This window comes from Cuculus canorus, chromosome 21, assembly GCF_017976375.1.
Source record: "Cuculus canorus isolate bCucCan1 chromosome 21, bCucCan1.pri, whole genome shotgun sequence".
In the NCBI taxonomy this organism is placed as follows: domain Eukaryota; kingdom Metazoa; phylum Chordata; class Aves; order Cuculiformes; family Cuculidae; genus Cuculus; species Cuculus canorus.
Genome location: NC_071421.1, coordinates 5710009 through 5729850, shown reverse-complemented (window position 1 = coordinate 5729850; position 19842 = coordinate 5710009). Strand labels below are relative to the sequence as shown.

Here is a 19842-nt window from a genome sequence, read left to right as displayed (position 1 = left end):
CCCTGAGCACCTCATCTGCCCATCTTTTAAACCCCTCCAGGGATGGGGACTCCCCACCCTCCCTGGGCAGCTGTTCCAGTGCCCGATGGCCCTTCCTGTGAAAAACTTTTTCCTGATGTCCAGTCTGACCCTCCCCTGGCGCAGCTTGCCCGGCTACGTGGTCTATAACTGACTGTCATCTGTCTTCTTGTGGGCTCCTGATTTTTACCCACAGACACAGAAGCACAGAATCACAGAAACACATAATCATAGAAGCATAGAATCATAGAATCACAGCGTTATAGCATCATAGAAGCAGAGAACCAATGAATCATAGAAGCACAGAATCACAGCATCATAGAATCCTGATTTTTACCTACAGACACAGAATCACAGAATCATAGAATCACAGAATCACAGAATCATAGACTCGTAGAATCACAGCATTATAGCTTCATAGAAGCAGAGAATCAATGAATCATAGAATCACAGCATCATAGAATCCTGATTTTTACCAACAGACACAGAATCACAGAATCATAGAAACACAGAATCATAGAATCACCGAATCATAGAAACAAAGAATCATAGAATCAAAGAATCATAGAAGCATAGAATCATAGCATCACAGCATCATAGAAGCAGAGAATCAATGAATCATAGAATCACAGCATCACAGAATCACAGCATCACAGAATCACAGCATCATAGAATCGTAGCATCATAGAATCGCAGAACAGTTTGGGTTGGAAGGGACCTCAAAACCCACCGAGTTCAAACCCCCGTCATAATTAACAGACTGTGGCTATCCTAGAGAGATATCTTTTTGTGACAGAAGCCAAAAGTCTGTACTCGCTTTCAGAACAGGAATATTCACTTATATGAAGTGGTGGAGACAAAGTGAGAGCTTGGTGTCCCAACAACAGAATCCTAGAATGGTTTGGGTTGGAAGGGACCTTAAAGATCATCCAGTTCCAACCCCCTGCCATGGGCATGGACACCTCCCACTGCATCAGGTTGCTCCAAGCCCCATCCAACCTGGCCTTGAACACCTCCAGGGATGGGGCAGCCACCACAGCTCTGGGCAACCTGGGCCAGGGCCTCCCCAGCCTCACAGTGAAACATTTCTTTCAAAATCTGAATCTCCCCTCTTTCAGCTTAAAACCATTCCCCCTCATTCTGTCCCTGCACTCCCTGATCAAGAGCCCCTTCCCGGCTCCTCCGGTACAGACAGATCTTATTTATGTAAATGCAGACCTGCTCTCCTCTTGAGGAAAACTCCAGCTGGATAACAGCTTCCTAATTTTCAAACAGTTCTCTTGTAAAAATACTTTTTCTGCAACTGATGTTTGTACTGAAATTATCAACAAAGAAACAGGAACGTATCAGACAAGAAAAGTGTAGCAATGGCTTAAAATCATGTAGTTTTTAATTCAAAGATTACGAGCATTATTAAACTTACCAATTCTATAATACATCTAGCAGGTCACAACGCACGATTCATCTAGAAGGCTGGTCCAGTAAAAAAGATTAATTCGGACACAGAGCTGAAATACAACTACCTGTCATTACAGAAGACTCTTTAACAACTACAGCCAGGTGAATGTGGTTATTCACAATGCATGGACACACAAATTGTTCTCTAAAATGAAAATGCAATAGAATAAAATTAATGGCTCCTGTATTTTTCTGGAATCAAGCGTATGCGCTGGAAAACTAAACTGCCCTGACTGTGAGTGAGGAAAGGGTGAGCAGCATTTGTCTGACACAGCTTCTTCTTCTTCCTTGCATGGCTGTTTTATGTCAGAACTTGGTGACTTGACCTTCAGTTGCACAACAAACACTTAAACCAGAAAATATTAATTCTGTTTCCTTTTTTTGTCTCTTGTAACTGCTGCTGACAAGGCAATGCTGAGAGCCTAAAGCAACTTCCACCTGCGCAGCAGGAGCGGGTTATCTTCTGAATGAACCAAAACAAGTACTAACACAGAAGTGCACGGAGAGGATTCAGCAGATGCACTAAAATAAACAGTGGCAGCAGTTGTTTTTAGAAATTATTTTATTTTCTGCTCTTACAGAGAAGAGTGAAATTGGGGAAGTAAAGATTGGAATTCACAACACTTGAAATTACCAACAGTTCTCAAATGCATTACAGGTAGATTATCCATTTGCAAAAGTCTAGCTCTCATAATGCTGAGATTGTTCCACTTCATCTCTGAGACTGTGGTTCCCAGAAAGTATGAAGTTCTCTGGTTTTATTTCTTCAATCATAAAATCCTGATAATGTACCTTCCCTTATATTGGGAGGAATAATGGATAAATGAGATCCAGTGGAACTACCACATGGAGATTTTCAAAAAGCCTTTGATGAGGTTCCACACCCAAGGTGGTGGAAAACCAAAGTTGTCACGGGATTGGAGGAAAGGTCACTTTATGGATTTGCTAACAGGTTACAGGATACAACAGTTACAGCTGTTTCAAAGGCAGGAAGGAAAGAGCACAGCACAAAGGCAATTTTTTCAGCGTAGACACCAGTCAGCAGTGAGGTGTCTGGTGGGGCCAGTTCTATTCAATACCTTCATCAATGATCTGGAGACCAGAGCTGCCCACGCAGTGAAGGCAATACTAAACTTCTCCAGGTAGCTACATGACATATAGAAGGCAAATAAAGCCAGAAGGAGCTCATAAAGAGGTGGCAGATCAGCTTCTACATAGATAACCAGAAGGCAATACATGTAGGCAAAATAATATAAACCAGGCACACATGGTACTGAATTTCTTCTAGCAGCTTTTGCTTAGAAAAGTGGCCTTGGAATAGTCTTTGATGATTCTCTGAAATCCTCTGCTTAGTGTGCAGGGCAGGCAAAAAAGCAAACAAAACTAGATAGATGCTAGGAACAAACCAGAAACTATCATTTTGCCACTCTTTAAAAGCTCTTCTCTTCCCCTCTTCTTCAGTGCGGTACATGGTTCTGGCCTCCGAATGTCCAGAAGAATGTAGTGAAGTTAGAGAAGAGGTCAACTAAAATGATCGAAGCAGTGAAGCATCTAACATCCATGAGAAACATAAAATGATGGGAGCTCAGCTTGGAGCCTGAGGAGGATACAATCAAGAGTCAGAAAAGCAACTCAGTATTGCACTAAATTCTGTAATACAGGAACTAGTGACACTCACTGAAATTAGTAAGATGTAAGTTTAAAAGTGGTAAAAATACTTCTCCACGCAGTGAATGGGAACCCTCTGCCGTATGTTGCCGCAAGTGCTTGTGGAGGTGGGTTGTACGGGAAGAAAAAATAATGGCAGTATGAATCAATTCTAAAGGCTGGGACGAAGTCTTAAACATCCTTAATCCAATTACAGCTGAAGCTGCAGAACTAGGAGGAATACAAAGAGCAGGCATCAGCCAGGCTTATGTGCTCTTCCTAAATAGCATCTCTTACTGCAAGTGTCAGAGACAAAATGTCGTGCTGGTACTATTAGTTTGGCCCAAGAAGGTGGGTTTTATGCCCTTATGTTCCTTTTGTGTGTTCTGAGACAAAAGACACTGAAGTTGCACAGCTGTTATTACAGTATCCTGTCCAGGGTAAAACTACAAAGCAAGTAGTTGGTTTTGTGGTTCCTTTTTTTTGATTATTAAGGCCCACTTCGTCATCTTGCTCATTTTCCATTGTGCTGTGCAAAAACATAGTCAGCGTTATTACATTTACAGTTACCAAACAAGCAGACACTAACCATGTTATAGGAAATAACTACTGTGACTGTTTTTCAGTCCTTCCTTTTTGCAGAAAACCAGTTTATTTTCTTCTTTTCCCTTTTTGCAGACTCCACACCGGGCTAAATAGTTCATCCGATATCCAAATGTTCGGCCAGTTTGACTTCCATCAGAAGAGGCATTTTGTACACTTACTGATGATCTGAAGTAGTCAAAAAAACATGAATCAGACTCCAAAGGGTAGAAAGAATGGCCTGAAGTACAGTAGCCTTCAATTAATTTTATTTGCTTTCTGTTTTCTGAGCCTGTGTGGCACCTTTTGATCCTATTTCCTCAAGAAACATGAAGGCCACAAACTGAAGAGTTCTGTTGTGTTAGGGAAAACTGAAACTGTCATTTCTTTCATTCAAGAGTTGAAGCCTTTAAGAAAAATACCAGAAGTTGCAAGATAATATGGCAGAATTGGAAGTCCTGGTAATAGTGGAACAGAAAGAAGACATGAAATGTGGCTGGGTCCCGAGCTTAACTCGGAATTCTGGCCAGAATTTTCATAGCTAATAGAAGTAATCAGACATAGTTTTCAATCCATTCCTTCATGCAGGAAAAGCAAAGCTGTGAAACTTGTGCTGGCATCCAGATGGCCTCTGAATTTTGTAGCTTTGATTTGTTCCAGTGTGATACTGGGAGACAGAGGGAAAGAGGGATAGTTGACGTCAGCTGTAAAGGCCAATGATTTGAACGATCCACTCTGTTAGATGAAATAGGTTCCAGCACTCCTTGCTTGAACATGTTTCAGTGTTTAACATGAGTTTTCAGATAACCTAAGGCACAATGTGTTTACATTTTTTTGTCGAAGATTCAGGCTTAGTGTCACACTGGATGTTTCTGTAGCTTCACAGATCTGCTCAGAGGGTTATTACTTCTCAGTGGCAGTGGTGGGGTGATGATATTCCTTCCCCTCCTCTTCCACAGGAATCATCACATCGTTCCCTGGAAAAGACTCCGTTTCCTGCTCTGGATAGTGCATTGCCAGTTCCTCTTCCATGTTCTCCTGGGCATCAACATTACTTTCACATCCTCGAGCAGCACAGTTCTTGCCACTGGGCACTTCTGAAATGGACCCCACAATAACAGTGTCGGCCTTCATGATGTATATTTTGTCTGAGGAAGGAAAAAAATAGTGCTAAGCGTAGGTAACAACCACTGCTGACCCTAGAGAGGGTTCCTTTTCATGCAAAATTTGTATTTGGTACTCAGGTTTTCTTTTTTAATTCCCCTTTTTGAATCAGAGGCATTCAGATGGAGCCCATCACTGTGAAAATACACAAGTCCCTAACCTGCTACAGCTTTTGGAATTCATGCATTACGAGTTGTCCATTTTGTTGTTTATTTATAAAAAGTGGTTTGAATTTTGAAATCAAGGCGCCGAACATACTATGTCATGAAGAAGGCCTGCATGTTTTATACTATGCTGCCTGGTTTTGGACCACTGTCGAGGGGACTCTGGGCATTTTCTATCAAGTAGATCCAGTTCCCGTGTGAGGAAGCCACTGCAAGGACTACAGGACTAAGACAAGGACTACAGGACTAAGACTCTGGGCATTTTCTATCAAGTAGATCCAGCTCCCGTGTGAGGAAGCCGCTGCAAGGACTACAGGACGAAGACAAACTAGAAAAGGCAGGATTCTCAAGCACTGGAACAGCTGCCCAGGGATCTGGTTGAGTCACCATCCCGGGAGATATTTAAAAGACGGGTAGATGGGTTGCTCTGGGATGGTTTAGTAGTGGACACGTATGGCTGGACTTGATGATCTCAATGCTTTGTCTTTTCCAATCAAAGTTAGAAGAAGCAATTCACTGGGATCTGGGGAAGACCAATATGGAGAATTCAAGGTTCATGCTCTTGCTGTTTCAAGAAGCAACACCATCTACATTAAAGCCTTTGGGTAAGGATCCCCACTGCACGGAAATTCTGGGTAATCATCTGGGATCTTAGGACCAGCAAAGAAATTAGTTTCTTTCCAGCAGAGAATCAACTACAAAATTTTCAGAGCTAGACTTGAACCTTGTGTCCATCTTGCTGACTGTACTCCTTTGCAGAAGGGAAATAAGGCTTTTGCAATGGCTTGGACCTCTACATTTTATTCAGAAGGATGCTGCAGATCAGACTCTGTAGGTTATTGTTCACAACTGCTTGGAGCGATGCATGTTCATCACTTACAAAAGATGGAAAGAGCATTTAGTAAGGAAAGGTCAGCTCTAGTAATACCAAAAGAAACCCTTCAAATGCCCTCAAAATTTGATTTGGAACCATTGCCAGAACATCCCAGGCAGTCTGTGTCTCAGGTAACAATTCTCCCGCTGTGAGCAAGATTCCTTGTCTGATTTTCCCTCCTACTGTGTGCCATGGTCAAAGACTTTAAGGAACATATGGGAGACACATTTCAAGCTACTATTGTGAAACCAAGAGAAGAAAATGCAAGCTTGAGACATGTGAAGTACAACTCATTAAGTATTACAGCATCATTTGCCAGATGACTTATTTTGGATTTCAAATTTCTTCTGCTTATTTACATCTTCTGGAATAAAAAACAGTAAGAGCAAAACATTTTTCTGTCCAGTTCATAAATGACTAAGGCGAATGTGAAAATAAGAGCATATTATATTCAAATGAATAGATAGACCAGAATTGGTGTGTCAGACATTCTGGAGATTTGGCCCCAGTCATTGTTAGAAGCTTTGAACACTTCGCAGCTTACAAATAATCTCAGAACAACATTATGTGTCCATGCTTGAAAAACTGAAAAGGCAAGAAGGAGGGAGAAAAAAATGAAACAAGACTCACCAATCCGATTGTTTGTGTGGTCTCTCACTCGAGAATCAATAGGGCAGTCTGAGGCATTTCCATTGCTCTGTGTCACATCTGTCAGATTCATATCAGGAATATATGCTTTTTCTGTGCTGGAGACCAAGTTATTGTTGGTTTCCAAAGGGAGGATTCTGTCAATTAACTCCTTTTCTTCCAGCCCATTGTCAGAAGTCAGGATGATCTTCTGGCAATAAAAAGCAGAGAGTAGAAGTGGGGGGAGTGTATAAACAACACTGCAAAATTGCCACAGGTCTGCAGAATCCTTCTCTGGCAGTCAGAATAACATCATGTGCTTCACAGCACCACTGTCACAGGGAGTAAAATACTCCTGATAAAGGAATTTTCTTTGAGATAGGTTCCTGCATCACTTAAGACCATATTTAAAAATAGCATTTCTAATCTCGGTTCACAGATTTTCGATGATATTTGCAAGAACGTACCCCGCTTCCACTGAAATCCAGTTTCCTGGATCTGCTTGGATGCTTTGGTAAATTCCACTGCCTTGTCTGCAATTTAGATGCTGATGAACCCTTGTAAAACCACCTGTTTTGTCATTTTGACCTTTTGCTATGAGTCTTACACTGCACACTTGGTTGCAGAGTCTGCTGTCTGGCAATGTAGTAGCAGCTACATCCTGGGGGGCTGAAGCTCAGTCTAACATCATTAGAAAAGACAGATACTAGAGGTAAGAATTTTAAGAGATTTTCTCAGAAGAAAAAATCTTTAACATGATATTTTTCATATTTAGTGGTGAGATAAGTATCAGAGTACAAACCTGTCCGGCTGTAGAGTCATATGGTGAGAGAGTCAAATAGTCAAAATTGAAATATATATATTTTAGCAGGACATTTAACAAGCCGTATAAACTGAGAAGACTTAAGATGAAAACTGCTCTAATGTCTCTGGAAGTAGGAGAATCAAACAGAGCTGTGGTGACGCCAGCAACTGAGGAACCGCTTTTCTGTTCTTCCCACACTGACTGATATTTGTCTCGTTCATCTGCAAACTATACTGTTAAACCAGAAGCCTGTCCTGATGGAAAGTCTTCCAGACAAACAATACCCACTATGTACCATCCCTGGAGGTGTTCCAGGCCAGGTTGGATGCGCTTTGGGCAGCCTGATCCAGTGGGATGTCCCTGCCCATCACAGGGGAGTTGGAACTGGATGGACTTCAAGGTCCCTTCCAACCCAAACTATTCTATTAATCTATATTACAGTTATGCCAAATCCTATAGAGATGGAGACAGAGAGTACAAATCCCATTTGTGTGACTGGAACAGTAAGATAAAACGGGACTGACAGACAAAGTTCTCCCAGGAGGTAGAAAAGGCATGTTTATCCTGTGGTTTTAGATCTTGTCTCATAGAATTCACCATGAGTGGCACAAGCCCACATCAAATACTCCCTTCACAAGTAAGACTGGCAGCATGACATTATTTACCACCACATCAAACATAGCCCAAGACCAGAAAGTAATAAGTCCTAGAACATCTCATGGCTCCACCTAGAGGATCACATGTTGTAGAGGAAAGTCCAAACAAAAAGGCTGGCGCTCTATAACGGGACATTTAAACTTATCATTATTTACACTGGAATGGGAAGTGATCTGTTCTGCAAAGTTTTTACACTTACTGCACATTTGTTCACTAGATCAGAACCTGCAATGGAAAGAGGAAAAAATATCAGAATTCACAGCAATCATAAGAATGGTAATATTTACTCTTTAATATCACCTAGTCATGTACTAAACGACCGCCCAACCCAGATGCATTAGGCTTTCTCTACCAGGCGGCACACTTAGCATGGCTTAGGTGACCCAGCAATGTGTTGCTGCCACAACACATTCCTAGAACCTAGGAATTAACCCGGTGTTGTCCCAGTAAAGCCTGCCTGCACTGACACATGCCCCGACCATTCAGGTGCTGTAGGAAAGAAATGCCATCTAGAGGCTTGTGACATCCAGAGCGTCACCTGCCTGCACAGGACAGACAAGAGGACTGGTCTCATGCACGCCAGCACAGATATGCATTTGACAAGAAAACGTTCCACCTCTTAAATTAAAATTCCATAAAATAAAGTTCTGTATTAAAACAATCCATTTATTCTTTGGATATATGGATTACAATTCCTGGTCTATCAGTCACTCACCTTGAGATTTGAGGCTGGATTTGTGTGAAGTGATGGAATGCAGACGTGCTGGTAAAAGAAACCATTCATTTAGCAAATGGAGCATACCAGCTACAGCAGCTTTACCACACCCACAGGTCTATAACCAACCTGTAACGTGCCCATCTTGCTTTCTTTAAAAGAGGGAATGTGGTTCCACAGGCACATCCCACATGTAACTCCAGGCAAAGCTACTGAGAGTCAATATCAGTAAAAATCACTCTTCCTCTCATGCTCAAAGTCCAGCCCCATCCCAGGAACCAACAAATACTTACAAAACACTTCAGGAATCATCTAATATTAGTGTTTGTGCTGAGAGAAGCTGCCACTAGTTCCCCTTTCCCAGCCCAGTTTGTAGTATCTTCCTCCATAAATTCACAGCTGCTTCAACCTTTCATGTTCTCCAAGGAGCTTCATGAAGTTTCCCTAGAGCCCTTATCTGGCCCACCAACCAGCAGTAAACATTCTCTGCCTCAGTGACCTCGACAAAATTTGGGGATATTTGAGTTTCCATTTGGCACATACTTGGAGATCAAACAGAATGCTCGTACTACAGCTTTAAAAACTCACATTTTCCTTTGAGGATCAGGATCCGCTTCTTGCAGCCCTTCCATTTCCAAACTAACAGCATGCCCACAAGTAGTGTTATCACAGAAAGAACCACTGCCCAAAGAGCTAGACCTGTAGCGTGGAAAAGGGAAAGGAGCACAGGAAAGATTAAGAAAAGGCAGAGGGGGAGCTATTAGTAGATCAATGTGTTTGGACATAGAACCATGGACAAGATTTCACAAGGCATAGGGGATCAGCAAGAAGCTCCCACATAAGAACTGCATTTACCAAAGATAAATCCAAATAATACACTATAAGACGGTGTAAATACCTTTGTCACCTCTCATTGTTGTCACCCCCTTGGCTGAGGTAGGAAAAGTGCCAGCCAGAGCTTTCTCCTCAGGAGTTGAACTGGGGTTTTCAGTTGTTGTGGCACTTAAAAGGACACTAGCAATGGTCACCTGGTTCTCCTCAAAACTTCTTAGGTCAGAGTTATTTGTTTCATTGATGAATCGCATGGACAAAGTGCCTGGGGTGAGGTAGGTGGGCAATTGGTCCAGGCAAACCTGATCATGTGTGGCATTTCCTTGGCTTTGTGCCACTTTGTTTAACTTGGCACAGCTAGGAATGAAAGAGAACAGAGTATCAGTGCTTGAAGAAACTGCCATGGTACAAGATAGGAGTATTTTCCACGTGACAAACATCCCTTCAGTCAATTTTGTACCCCCTGCATTAATTATTTTCAGTGAAAAAAGTCATTAACCTTCTTCTCAGCCCCGTGGCAAGAATTCTTGACCTGGATGCAAACCTGATAGTCATACACATGTATAATGCCACTATGCTTAGTAAACTAAAAATGAGGCAAGAGGGATTCCTGCCTTCCTTCCTTCAGTACAGAGCTGCGCAACAGATATAAAGAGAGGCCTTCCGAATGCCGCACATTGGCCCAAAGCTACCCCATGGCCTCTAAGATAAATTTGTATACTTTGCAGCAAAAGCAACAGGCGTCCCTCTTTGTTCGTTATTAACTTTAATTAATTAGTTAGTCACTTTGAAGAGCTATGGACTTACTTTGTGTGAGGCTTGCAGACGTCAGTGCTGGAGTTTTCATCAGAGAAAGTCCCAGAAGGGCATTCTTCACAAATAACATCATTTGTTGAGGTGCCTGAATAAAAATAATGACTGAGGACCGACTGACCAAAATGCATCAAGTCCAGGCCTACGGCCAAGATGAGGAAAGGTAAGCTGGACAGGTAGGAATTCCTACCTCTGACTTTGACTCCAAAGCCAGGCTTGCACACAGTGTGCTTCCGGCATCGACTGCAGGTGTTCTTAACACCAGTTTCGCAGAAAAGGCCTGGGCGGCACTCACACATGCGGCTGGAATTGAAGGTGCAGGGCTGCTTCTCCACAAGGTCAAGTTCTGTGGGGAAGGAATAGACGTGGTAACAAAGGATCGCCCTGCAAGGAAGACACAAAGCAGGGGCCAAAGCTGAGCCACATCAGTTCAAAGGCTCAGGAAGCAGAAGAGGCTGCTGGCAAACTCCGCAGTGGCAACTCAAGTCAAGAATAATGGGATGAGCCTGTAGACAATAGCTTGTAAGAAGACAGAATGCAGAAATCCAACTTGCATAGCGTCGGATAAGAGAATTTTCAGGATGTCCCAGGTCACACAAGAAGCAATACTGATAATGTGCAAAGTAGCATTCTGCTCTCTGAATCAGTAACCAAGGATTCATAACTTTGCTGCTGGAAATTCTAAATGAATATAAATAAAGTGTAAGTAAAATATATAGAGAGAATATAACTGTGAGGTATGCGTGAGGGAAAGCAAACCTTTTGCGCATGATACACAAGCCTCACATTGTGGATTTTGGTATTCTTTGTCCACATATTGTTCAGGTCCGCACCTCAGGCAGTCTTCATCTGGGTTGCTAGGACATGCTTTCTTTTTAACAGAGTCTGGAGAAAGAAAAACAAAAGGTGCAGGATACTTGTTCAAAATTGCAGGAGAAAACCATCCTGAAGTGTTCTTGTACGCTCACTCACCTGTTAGACACACTCCCAGTCTCTCTGTACCTGTCATTTAGCTTCTCTAGCCCATTTTTGACCTTCCCATTCACATGTGAAGGGATCCCAGCAAGATTGTGCATGGAATCATCACAGTCAGTATGGTGAAATAAAGAAATTTAAGCTTAATAGTTTAATTTAACTATTAAGGCAGGTACACTTTATACAGCAGAGGAGAAGACCTGGGATTTGTCCTCAGAGTGCTTCTACCTAACAGTGATTTCAGAGAACTTTATATACACGCGCAATGGGCACACAGCAAATCCTTTGCTGACAGTTAGAAAAGACCCCCAAGTCTTCGGTGAGGGCAATGTTGCCCTGCTCTTACTAAGTTCTGAGATGACCGTTTTTCACGTTTTCTCCTTGACTATAGCAACTAAGTCCTGATATTTTGCTATCTAAGGCATTATGTTTTCTTTCAAAAGCTGCCACAAGTTCCTAGGATACACAAGGATTCACACAGGGACAACCTCATCTCCCAAGGATGAGGCCTTGGATAGCTTGATCCAGTGAGAGGTGTCCCTGCCCATGGCAGGGGGGCTGGAACTAGATGATCTTTAAGGTCCCTTCCAACCCAAACTAGTCTATGGTTCTATGATTCTATGAATTGTGCTTTTCTTCAGGCAGAAAATGCAGTTCTGCAGATACACAGGGTTCTTACTGTCTCTTAGAGAAAGGCTCCCTGTTAATTTGACTGAATTATAAACATACTGACCTGAGGGACACAGGTAGCAGCAGCTTCGGAAAGTTTCATCATAAAACCAATTTGCACGTGTATGACAGGAATGAGATGGGGTTAATGATTCCTAGAAATTGAAACAGACAAAAGAGACAATTAGAAAACAATTAGTTCTGAATTAGAGCAGATCCTGGTATCTATAAGACTGGGGAGGTCCTGGCCTGGGTTGCCCAGGGAAGCTGTGGCTGCCCCATCCCTGGAGGTGTTCAAGGCCAGGTTGGATGGGCCTTGGGCAGCCTGAGCCAGTGGGAGGTGTCCCTGCCCATGGCAGGGGGTTGGAACTGGATGATCTTTAAGGTTCCTTCCAACCCAAACTGTTCTATGGTTCTATGATCTGTATCAAATAACAGTAGTTGCCCGCAGTTAGGAAAAGCCGACAGCTTTTTTGAAGTCCAAGTATCCCCAAAGCTACTAAACTCCTGTTGCCTGTACACTTAAGCAAAGATTGCAATATTCAACGTATTTAGCAATAATTCAATACGTATCTTCACTCAGCAGGCTTTTTTAGCTGAGTGCCATTTAAACAGAAGGATAGAAGACTGTAAGCCAACCTGTGTATCAAGCATTTCCGCATCAAGAACTAACTTCTTATTTCACACAATGAAAACGGTATTGGCATCGCCCTACAAAGCTTTTCAGCCAATGCCCCAAACACCCTTTGAAACCAAGCTGTAGGATTACTAAGAAAAGCTTGGCTATCAGACTGCATCTCCTTTAGAAATCTTGTAGCAATTACCAAATCAATTAAAAAAGCTAAAAATTACTGTCCTGAAATGATCCCATGTTAGCTTGAGATAAGATTTTTTTTTTAAAATAATAATAATGAAATAATCCCTAACATCTGTAACAGATTTCCAGCTCTGTGTGTGCTGCAATAAGAAGTGCTGTCACAGTCAGCATCATCTAAATCTAGCTAGATTAGCTGTAATCCACAAAGATAACTCTTGTTTGCAGAAAACAAGTCTTTCTGTTCAGTTATTTATGCAGTCACAATGCTTGAATTTAGTGACCCAGAGATGTGTTTATTATAAACCAGTAAATAGCTTCACTTCTGGCTTAGAAATGAATCCTACAGTGAAAATAAGAGGGTTATATCTTCAAAAGGATGGTGCAAATACAAAATGAAGCCCTTATTCAAATACTAATCCCCCTTCTATCATGAGTGAAGGCTTTCAGGAACAAACTTTGATATGACTACATAACTGATACTTGTTTAGTTAACACCCCTCCCTCCGAGCAGTTCTAATATTAGCTTAGAGAATGAGACTCAGCTATGAATTGTAACCAGAAGCACACAAGCTGACTTCATTTTCATATGGCAAGGCCACTATGTGCCTTGGGAAATTACAGTGTTGCACGTTTTCTGATGAGAAAACACAATTTTTAACGCTGGCATCTCCCTTAATAACCCCTTAAAAATGCTGTTATCTGAATTTCATATTCAGGTTTTGCTAGAAGGTCTCAACAGCAATTTTTTTGTAAAGACTCAATCAGCAGATTCCCCAGAGATTTCCCCGCATGAGACTGGTAGAACAGTTAAATATTTCAGTAACCTCTCACTTTTTGCAGATGGATTTCCTACTGACCTTTGAAAGAATACGTACTGTCTCCTACTGCCCTTGACCCTTGACTATAGCAACTAAGTCCTGATATTTTGTTCCTAAACAAGCTAGGTAATCCTATTACCTAACTCCACATCCATGTTCTCTTGTTGAAGGTGCTGCTTTTCTCATGGCAGGACCATAAAACGCTGAACTTGGTTAACTTGCCCCAAGTTACCTCAGAAAACAGAAACTTTCAGTCAAGGAAGAAATGAACAAAAGGACAAGAAAGAAACATATTGAAACTAATACATTTTATCGAGCTCCAGTAATAGAACTGAGAACTCCTCCCTGACGCATTTCTGCACTGGCACAGACTCCCTACAAAGCACTTTTTCTAGCTTAGTGCATAGAGGAAAGAGTTAACCTCTGCTTGCTGAGCCTGGTGACAAAGCAAGCTGACAAATGTGCATCCTGCACGTGTCTTTTCTGAAGAGGAAGCTTTAGGCTGTAGGGGAAGGAAGGGGAATCTCCTTGCATCTGTGCGGAGAAGCACGCTCGCCAGCCAGCCACTCCAAAACTGAATGGAGCAACAGGAGATCAGTCCTAAACAAAGGGGTGGTCAGGAGGTGCAGCAGTGATATGGAGTGAATTAAATCCTAGAAGCACAAAATAATAGAATGGTCTGGGTTGGAAAGAATCTTAAGGTTTATCCAGTTCCAACCCCCTGCCATGGGCAGGATCACCTCCCACTGGATCAGGGGCTCCAAGCCCCATCCAACCTGGCCTGGAACACCCCCCAGGCATGGGGCAGCCACCACTGCTCTGGGCACCCTGGGCCAGGGCCTCAGCATTCTCATAGCAAAACATTTCTTCCTCAGATCTCATCTCAATCTCCCCTCTTTCAGCTGAAAACCATTCCCCCTGCACTCCCTGATCAAAAGCCCCTTCCCAGCTTTCCTGCAGCCCTATTTACAATAATGCAAATTCTGAGTATAAATTTGATCCGATGCTACTGCTGTGACAAATCCCTGCATGAACTGTATATACGTGCTACACAAATTATGAAATTCTACATATGAGAGTGCTCAATCTATTTTTTTCCTCCCTTTCCACAAGAGGGCACCTATACCCTACAGCCAGCTACACAACACAGGACACCTGCTGCTCCACAACAAATGCTGCTTTCAACTATCCAGTTATGGCACAGCTTTGTAGCCACCTTTACTTTTTACTGAGCCAAATCTAAGGTCCTCTGCTGTAAAAAGCAGTCATATTAACATATCATGACATGACTTATATGGCCAAGAAACTATCTTCTGAAGAATCCACCACTTCTAATCTGTAGCTACCTGCAAAATAACTTGAAGAGTCACTATCTGCTCACAGAATCATAGAATACTTTGGGTTGGAAGGAACCTTAAAGATCATTCAGTTCCAACCCCCCTGCCATGGGCAGGGACACTTCCCACTGGATCAGGGGCTCCAAGCCCCATCCAACCTGGCCTGGAACCCCTCCAGGGATGGGGCAGCCACAACTTCCCTGGACAGCCTGGGCCAGGGCCTCACCACCTTCATAGTGAAGAAATTCCTCCTTATGTCTAGCCTAAATCTGGCCCTCTCCTGTTTATACCCATTGCCCCTCATCCTATCCCCACAAGCCTTTGTAAACAGTCCCTCCTCAGCTTTCCTGTAGCCCCTTCAGGCACTGGAAGATCGCTATAAGGTCTCCTCAGAGTTTTCTCCTCTCCAGGCTGAACAACCCCAACTCTCTCAGCCTGTCCTCGGATGCGAGGTGCTCCAGCCCTTGGATCACCTTTGCAGTCGAGTCGAGGCGTTTCCTGAAACTCGCTATAAATCCCTTCAGTGTTTAATAACGCACTTATCAGTGCTCAGCATCAGTCATCATCTCCACATTTACATCATTTTTCCCCCCTCTAAATCCTAAAGCTGTTTGATTCCTGACATGACCTGTAACACCAATGCAACGATGCAGAGTTCTGCTGTTAAACTAAGCAGAAGCATTAGCCCTTTGTAAGACAGCACACTCTAAAGGACCAGTGCATAAACCAAGCAACCTCTAGTGCTCAAGGCTTAAAAGCTCACAACAAATTAGAGAAGCTGAACTGGCAGTGTGGAAAGGCAAGTGTCACTAAGAGCGATAGGGGCTCTCTGCCCTAACTTACACAAGATGTTTTGTAAGCTAAATTTCAAGGTTTCATGCACCTGGGATGAAAAATGTCGCACTAAGAACCCACCAGAATTTCCATGATGTTCAGGAGAATGAAACTGGTGCCTAAAGGCAAAGAACGTGCCTTGAAGTAGTGAAGGGCCAAGGTCTCAACGTGTTTCAAGTCTTCTATAAATTACGGTGTCAACTAATGTTCTGCAGAGGTTTGATGAGGATGCTTTGGGGAAAAGGGTGAAGGGAAGTCAGCCGTACAAGGACAGTGTAGTTTTCATTTTTCTGTCTATATGTAATGAATATCGGTAGTAGTGAATAAGTTGACGAAAATTAAAGATAAAGAGCAAAAGATACAAAGCAAAAATGGAAGAAAAATGTGCATTATTATCGGGTAGCAACAAGCATGAACTAAGGTAATTTACCCCCTCAGTGACTGAACATGTAAATTAGCTTAGTTTCACCATCTGTAACTGCTCTTCCCATATGTGAAATACCACCTCCAACACCTCGTCTACAGTTAGGGAAATTAGGGTGCAAGTTTGCAATAAAATACTGGTTTGTTTGATGTTTTATTTTGATGAGCTCAGTATTTCTTAATTAGGAAGAGGTCACTGGAAGCAATTCACCAAAAAACACTGGGAATTCTAGATTACAAATTTTCCATTCGTACTCCTTTCAAGACCCAGTGCTTCTGGGAAGCTACCTTGTGCGTTTCCTTGCTTTGACCATCATCTTGGATCTCTGTGTACAAGAAGACTCCAAGTGATAGGATTGATGTGTCTGAGTTTTTTCACCCCTCAGCTGTTGGCTACACCTTCTTAACAGCAGAAATCTCGCCATCCACCATCAAGGATTAAGAAGGACTTAATGTATATTTGTCCTGCTGTTCCTGGGCAGAATGACGACTGAGTGCTGGAGTTATGCAATATTTTTATGTTGATTAACCAATTCTGTTTAAAAGTAAAAAATATTTCAGTGGTTCAGCCAAAGAAAGCATTAGATCTCCACGGAATTATGGAAGTAAAATATGTACTTAACTTCTCAGAAATGAAGGCTGTTGAACCGACATGTCTGTTTTCAATAACAACTTATAATTTCCTTTATAGTGGTAAGCCTACTACAAACTCCAGTTGGAATACAAATTGGATTTCTAATCCTCAATATCAAAATGATGTGGGGGAACTCCTATTGTCTGAGTAGTCCGGTCCTGAGCTTGGACCTCTAGGCTCAACCCTGTATAAACCCACCACAAGGTGACAGTGAGACCACCATAGGCTGAGGGTAGGAAAAGGCCTTCTAGCTTCAAGTTCCAGGTTGGTGGTTCTGTTCCTGGCTCAGCCTTAGATGTGTTACTCTGAAGTCCTATTGCTTGGGTCCAGTATCTATCTACAGTAACGGGTATCTTCGTGGTGGTAGCACCAGGAAGACCCGGACAGGCTCTGTAGAGCAAAAATGACATCACAGAATCACAGTTTGGGTTGGAAGGGACCTCAAATCACATCCAGTTCCACTCCCTGCCATGGGCAGGGACACCTCCCACTGGATCAGGTTGCTCAAAGCCCCATCCAACCTGGCCTGGAACACTTCCAGGGATGGGGCAGCCATGGATTTGCTTGGTTTTACCAAATGTTGTCCAAATTGTCACCAATAGTGCTGGAAACACCTCTTATCCTGCCAACACTCACAGTTCAGTTACTAAGGGAAGGAAACATAAAACCACCTTTCCACTAAAAAACTTCGGTAAGCAGTCTGCTTAGGAGCCCATCAAAAGCTGTTTGTAATTAAAACAGGCAGAGGAAAAGATGGTTGTCTTCTAACACTGTGGCTACAAAGCAATCTGGTGACAGCAAAGGATGATCCTGTTTAGATGAGGGAAATTCTGAGAAAAATTCCCTCCAGCACAGCAACTCTGATCTCCCAGGACAGATACGCATGGGTTTGAGCTGCACAGACCTTTTCCAGGCTGGGTTACCAAAGGCTGCAGCTCTGAGAACCTGCCATGTACTGGGTTTCTGGTTTTGTGACCGAGATGATGGTAGCCAGGAGTGGAAGCTTTTAAAGAAAACATCCCTCTTGTCAAGCCTTAATCAGAACAGGGATCACCTAGAAGAAGGGAGGGAATAAGAAAGGCAGTGAGGAGGAAAAGGAAAAATTCATGTAAAAAGTGGTATTGTATCATAGGAGAGCTCAGGAAGAATACAGCAAGAAGGAAAAGGAGGTGCACTCTCACTGCTCCCATTGCCAACAAAAATCTCAGCATTGACATTTCTAATACGTTTGTGGTTGTGAGTGCTTGGACAAAACTACACATTATGAGGGGGAACGGATATAAACTAGAGAGGGACAGATTTAGGCTAGATATAAGGAAGAATTTCTTCACCATGAGAGTGGTGAGACACTGGAACAAATTGCCCAGAGCGATTGTGACTGCCCCATCCCTAGAGGTGTTCAAGGCCAGGTTGGATGGGGCTTGGAGCCCCTGATCCAGTGGGAGGTGTCCCTGCCCATGGCAGGGGGGTGGAACTGGATGATCTTTAGGGTCCCTTCCAACCCAAACTATTCTATAATTCTATGATTCTGTGATTATAAAATATTGAATACAACGTTTAAGGTTTAACTACAAAATAGTGAAAGTCTTCTGCCTTGTTAGTATGAACTTAAAGCAAAGACTCCTTTTTTAATACACTCTGGGATGACAGTCGAAACTTAACCCTGTCTCAGACAAAAATAAACTTAATTACTTTACTCAGGACTGTGTGAATGTCACTGATAAAACTATTTTTTTCCAGAGCAAAACTAGTTTATTTAAATTAAGACTCTTTGCTAGGCAGAAGCTGAAGATTAAGGTTTGACTTAGCAAGTCTCGGTTGCTCATAAATGGCTCTTGAAATGAAAGGAAGGGATAAAGCAAAGGTGACAGAAAAAAAGTTTCAGCCTCACATTACAAAACCTCAGCACCGTCACCTTCTTACAGAAAAGCACCAGCTGGGAGTGTCTGGTTGGGGTGAGGTGCTCACCTTCTTGACTCCATGGTGCTTGCGTGTGGGGGCCCATAAAGAAGAAAGGGCTAACCGTTTCTCCATTTGCAGCGCTGGCTGCTTCTCCCGGCTCCAGTGTGCTTACAGAAACTGTCAGCCTATGAGGTAAGATTCACTTCACCAGTTTTGCCCATTCCCTCCTCTTCTTCCTAGAATGCCTAGAAATACTGAAGAGTGTGGTACGAGCCATAGTCAGCAGCAACTAGCACATGGCTTTGCTTCATCAAGGAAACCTCTAATAAGTTTTAGAGAACAAATTTTCTTCATCTCTGCAAGGAGCAGAATTAAACGCAGCAACCCCCAAGCCCCATTGTATTAACATTCAAAGTATGTTTCTCTTTCATCTTTTGACTGCCCCTCCTTATCCACTCTTGTCTGAATCTCAAGACAGAAACAGAACTCGGGTTCTGCCAGGGAAATTCAAAATTCTAGCACAATTTCACGTTTTCAGGCACCATTTCCTAGTGTTTCCTGAAAAGAAAAAGGAGACATTGTACATTGCCCTGTCCTCCCTCCTAAAGATAATCCAGTCTTAATGAAGAAACACCAGTTTTGTCCCAATGACACGCAGTACCGTCCATTTGTACTTACAGCTCTGTTAATACATATTACAAAAATCATTTAAAACTGGAGGAAGACCACAGAAGGATTGGTGGGTGGAGGTGAGGAATCCAGCTATGGTGGACAGCAGGTCTTGGTCTTTCTCTCTGGTTCTGTGAATAGATGGGTCTGTACTAAGAATAGATTAGCAAAGTGGGAATATGTGTTTCTTACAGCTCCGCAAACCCTGTGGCTCTTTGCCATCATCCAAGTGTGCAATCCCACTTCCCCTCTCTTGCTGGTACCCACATTTTTCCTTCCTCTCTAACTCTGTGCTTGTTTGAGACAGTGCAATATCGTTTGCAGAGGATGAATCAGTTCTAGAATTTTATTTGACTCAGAATTCCGATTTCTGAATTTGTGAAGCTGGTTTTCGGGGAGTTACCACACT

The 19842-nt window shown here is 42.7% G+C and overlaps 1 protein-coding gene across 4 annotated transcripts in view; it reads right to left on the bottom strand.

The window, feature by feature from the left end:
* Positions 1–3224: 3224 nt before the first annotated feature.
* Positions 3225–19842, bottom strand: part of TNFRSF8 (TNF receptor superfamily member 8) — a 28664-nt gene continuing 12046 nt past the window's right edge. For 2 of the 4 annotated variants that reach the window (XM_054085828.1, XM_054085827.1), the window contains exons 3-12: positions 12064–12154; positions 11115–11240; positions 10546–10701; positions 10350–10443; positions 9610–9899; positions 9300–9410; positions 8712–8759; positions 8196–8221; positions 6538–6745; positions 3225–4853 (exon numbers count right to left, since the gene is read on the bottom strand). In XM_054085828.1, the coding sequence (XP_053941803.1) occupies positions 4609–4853; positions 6538–6745; positions 8196–8221; positions 8712–8759; positions 9300–9410; positions 9610–9899; positions 10350–10443; positions 10546–10701; positions 11115–11240; positions 12064–12154 (1395 nt within the window). In that variant the 3' untranslated portion in view covers positions 3225–4608. Of the gene's footprint in view, positions 4854–6537; positions 6746–8195; positions 8222–8711; positions 8760–9299; positions 9411–9609; positions 9900–10349; positions 10444–10545; positions 10702–11114; positions 11241–11327; positions 11538–12063; positions 12155–19842 lie in introns of those variants that run through there. The other 2 variants (XM_054085831.1, XM_054085829.1) reach the window with 2 other exon arrangements.